Here is a 3,861-nt window from a genome sequence, read left to right as displayed (position 1 = left end):
TGGTGTCTCTTCACAGCAGTAGAAATCCTAAGATACTGTCCCTCTGTCCTTAGTGTGGGAAGATGTCACCTGTAGTACTGATCTCGATGCTGACATCAAGCCAGATTCTAGGCCCCTTAACTACAGACCCCACCCTCCCGCTCACATGCACTTTGTAGAGGAGTTTCTATGGAGTCGCACCTTAAGTTTTATTGTGGACCTAGAATGGGACTGACTGTTGCCTGGAAACTTTCCCGAATTCCACCATGTTTTCAATGCACTGACGATGAACCACTTGGCGCTAGACTCCCTAAGTCTGGCGCAGGTTGATGAAGTCAACCTGAACCAAGCTTCCATCCTTGCCTCTTCGAGGATCACTGCCTGCAGGGTCCCCCTCATGGAGGGACTCCATCCCTTCCTGTTTTCAGACCAAAAAGCGTCAATGGCATCTCTGACCTTCTCTCACACACCACACACCCATCCAGGTCTCTCAGATGTCCCTTGAGGATGTCCATCCAGGCCCATCAGTGACCTCCACACTCCGCCCCAGCCACCACTCTCCAGGCCCTGGCTCTGCTCACTGTGCCAGTCAGGAGCCTCTCACCGTGGCACTCTTCTTCCTGGAATGTATTTCCTTCAGATGCTCACCCACACACATCCCCTGTGGGCCGCAAACCCATCCAATCACCACACTGGAATGTCCAATCTCTTAAGCCCACCCCAGTCTCCACCCAAAACCCTCTACCCCCACCTATGACTATTTTTGTTGTTTTGTTTTGCTTTGTTTTGTATTGTTTTGTTTTTGGAGACAGGGTTTCTCTGTCTATCCCTGGCTGTCCCAGAACTCACTCTGTAGACCAGGCTGGCCTTGAACACACAGAAAGCCGCCTGCCTCTGCCTCCCAAGTGCTGGGATTAAAGGCGTGTTAATCCTGCCTCCTGGCCTCCCCTTGCAGTTTTACTCACAACATTTCTAACATTCCGGGTCACTCGTTCATCCATATGTATTATCTGTGTCTTCCCATAGAAGACAGGCTGCATGCAGGCAAGGATTTGTGCTTGGTTCCCGGCTGTTTCTCTAGCACCTACAACCATCCCTGGCACACAGTAGGTGTTCAAGAAATATCTGTTACAGGGATGAATGGATGAACTCAACTCTGGACCAGACATTGCACATCAAAACGTTAGCACCTATTTTTAGCACCTACTAAGCGTCTGGCCCCACTCTGGGTACTTCACGAGGTAAGAGCTACAGTGGAAATTCCAATAGTTGTGCCAGCCTACTGTGTGACAATCTGATTTATAATTAATATTCTACACCTGTACTGGACTGTGTGAAACCATGTGGCTGGTGGCAGTCAGGTCAATAGTTGTCTGAGCCTCACAGGATGACTGAGGGGGTGCAGACACTTGCTGTCAGGCCTGAGGATGCGTTTAATCTTCCAAGATCCACTTGGTGGAAGGAGAGGACTGACTCCCACAGACCTGTCTCTGACCTCCATACATGTGCCATGACACATGTGTGCACTCTCTCCCAATAAGGGAAAATGTAATCTAAAAAAATTTAAAATATACTAGGAGTAGCCATCTATTCCATTAATCCCAGCACTCTGGAGGCAGAGGCAGGAGGATCTCTGAGAGTTCAAAGTGTCAGCCTGGTCTACAGAGTGAGTTCCAGGACAGCCAGGGCTATGTAGAGAGACCCTGTCTCTTGCCTCATTTCCTTACCCCCAAATTTAAAAGATAATAGCAGGCAATCAGCACTGTTGGGGTATGTGTGTGTATATGTGCACAGATGTATTTGCACATGTGTGTATGTGTGCACGTGCATGTATGTGTGCACGTGTGTATATGTGCACATGTGTGTGCATGTGTGTATGTGTGCACGTGTGTATGTGTGCGCGTGTGTGTATGTGTGCACATGTGTGTATGTGTGCACATGTGTGTATGTGTGCACATGTGTGTATGTGTGCACATGTATGTATGTGTGCACGTGTGTATGTATGCACTGTGTGTATATATGTGTGTGTGCGCATGTGTGTATGTGTTCACATGTGTGTATGTGTACACACACATGTGTGTATGTGTGCACACGTATGTATGTGTGCGCGTGTGTGTATATGTGCACTGTGTACGTGTGTGTATGTGTGCACATGTGTGTATATAGTGTGCTCATGTGTGTATGTGTGCACATGTGTGTATGTGTGCACATGCGTGTATAGGTTCACATGTCTATACACACATGAAGGCCAGATGTCAACATTAGACATCTTCCTTAATCACTCGGTACCATATTTCTGGAGATAAGGCCTCTCATTGAACAAGCTGGAAGTCACCAGTTTGTCAAGACTGTCTGACCAGTAAGCTCCGAGAATCCCCCTGTCTCCACACCCTCTTCCCCACTGCTGGTCCAGGCTTTTCATGTGGGTGCTGGAGATCCAAACTCAGGTCCCCATGCCTGCACACTTTACCATCAGAGTCATCTCCCCAGGCTCTAGTGGGACCTCACTCCTTGAGGGCCTACTGTGAGTCAGGCCCTGTGCTAGGCAGCTGAGCAAGCTAATACTGCCTGCTCTTTAGCCCTCATTCTGGAGAAAGATGTGTTTTTGGTAATGACAGCATTGCAGACCACCTACTGTGTGCTGAAAACTTTTTCTGGTTGACCATTCAACCCACAGACAGTCCTGGGACAGAGTTTCGTCAGCCCACTTTACAGATGGGGAAACTGAGGCTCAGAAGGGTGAAGAGATTTGTCACAGGCTTCCCAGTAAGTCAGCCCTAAGCTTGAACTGCTGTCCACCCCGCTCATGTTCCCACCATGCCTGACAGGGAGGAAGAGCATCCCACCCTGGTGACAGCTGCCCCCTCTGACTCTCCCGGTCATCACCTGTGGGATGAGGAAGTAGGAGAGAATGTTGGACACAGTGATGGCAGACTCAGAGTTGTCCGGGCCAATGACGGCCACCACGTGGGGCCTGTACTCGCTGTAGTCTTCAAGAATGGGCAGGAAGTCGTCATCCTGGGCCAGGAAGTAAAGCCCAGGCTGGATGTTGTTGGAGAGGTAGCAGACGTCCACCATCTCGTAGCCGAGCCGCACGCCGGGTAGCAGAGAGCTACAGTTGTTGATCTCCTCCACCGCAAAGCGCATGGCCTGCATGAGGTTGTAGCCCAACACCTTCATGTTGTACCTGCAGGGGCCACACATGGCGAGGGGCGTGTCCACAGGGAGCGGGGGAATAGGACCGACCGCTGCTCTGTTTCCCTACATGAGAAAATGTGACAAGGAACACCCTAGAAGGTTCTGGCACCTACTGCATTCTGGTCACCTCTGTCCCTATGACCACACTGTGATCCCTGTGATCCCTACCATTGTCCACTCACACCCACAGTGACCTCCATCACTGCCATCCCCACTGTCACCGTCATCTCCCACTATCCCAGCGCCACCACGGCCACTGTTACTGTATGTTTGTGAGCATCACCATCATTACCATCACCACCATCACCACCGCCACCAAAACACCATCAGTATAACTAAACACGGTCACTATCACCACCACCATCAACATCAGCACCACCATCGTTAAAATCATTAGAACAACTAACGCAATAACCATCACCATCACTCCCAACCATCCCCATCACCACCGTGACCGTAAGCACTACAACCATTACTGCCACCACCGTCCCTACACCCAAGTTAACACCGTCATCTATCACTGCGGTCAGCATTGCTTGTGATGTCACTGAGTCTCTGCCACTGGCAAGGCCAATCATTACAGACCTCATCATCGTCATCACAAGCCTCAGAGCACTTAGCACCAGCCTCCCCAGCCTCCCCCACCTCCCCAGCCTCCCTAGCCTCCTCCCCAGCCTCCCCGAC

General features: G+C 50.6%; 1 protein-coding gene across 2 annotated transcripts in view; it reads right to left on the bottom strand.

Annotated features, from left to right (window-relative positions):
* Positions 1-3,861, bottom strand: part of Tas1r2 (taste 1 receptor member 2) — a 15,033-nt gene that overhangs the window by 9,979 nt on the left and 1,193 nt on the right. For both annotated transcript variants that reach the window (XM_031376946.1, XM_031376947.1), the window contains exon 2: positions 2,866-3,166. In XM_031376946.1, coding sequence (XP_031232806.1) covers positions 2,866-3,166 — 301 coding nt within the window. The remainder of the gene's footprint in view (positions 1-2,865; positions 3,167-3,861) is intronic.

This window comes from Mastomys coucha, unplaced genomic scaffold (genome assembly GCF_008632895.1).
Source record: "Mastomys coucha isolate ucsf_1 unplaced genomic scaffold, UCSF_Mcou_1 pScaffold18, whole genome shotgun sequence".
Classification (NCBI taxonomy): domain Eukaryota; kingdom Metazoa; phylum Chordata; class Mammalia; order Rodentia; family Muridae; genus Mastomys; species Mastomys coucha.
Note: the sequence above shows the minus strand (reverse complement) of the source record. Positions and strands in the feature narration are given on the sequence as shown.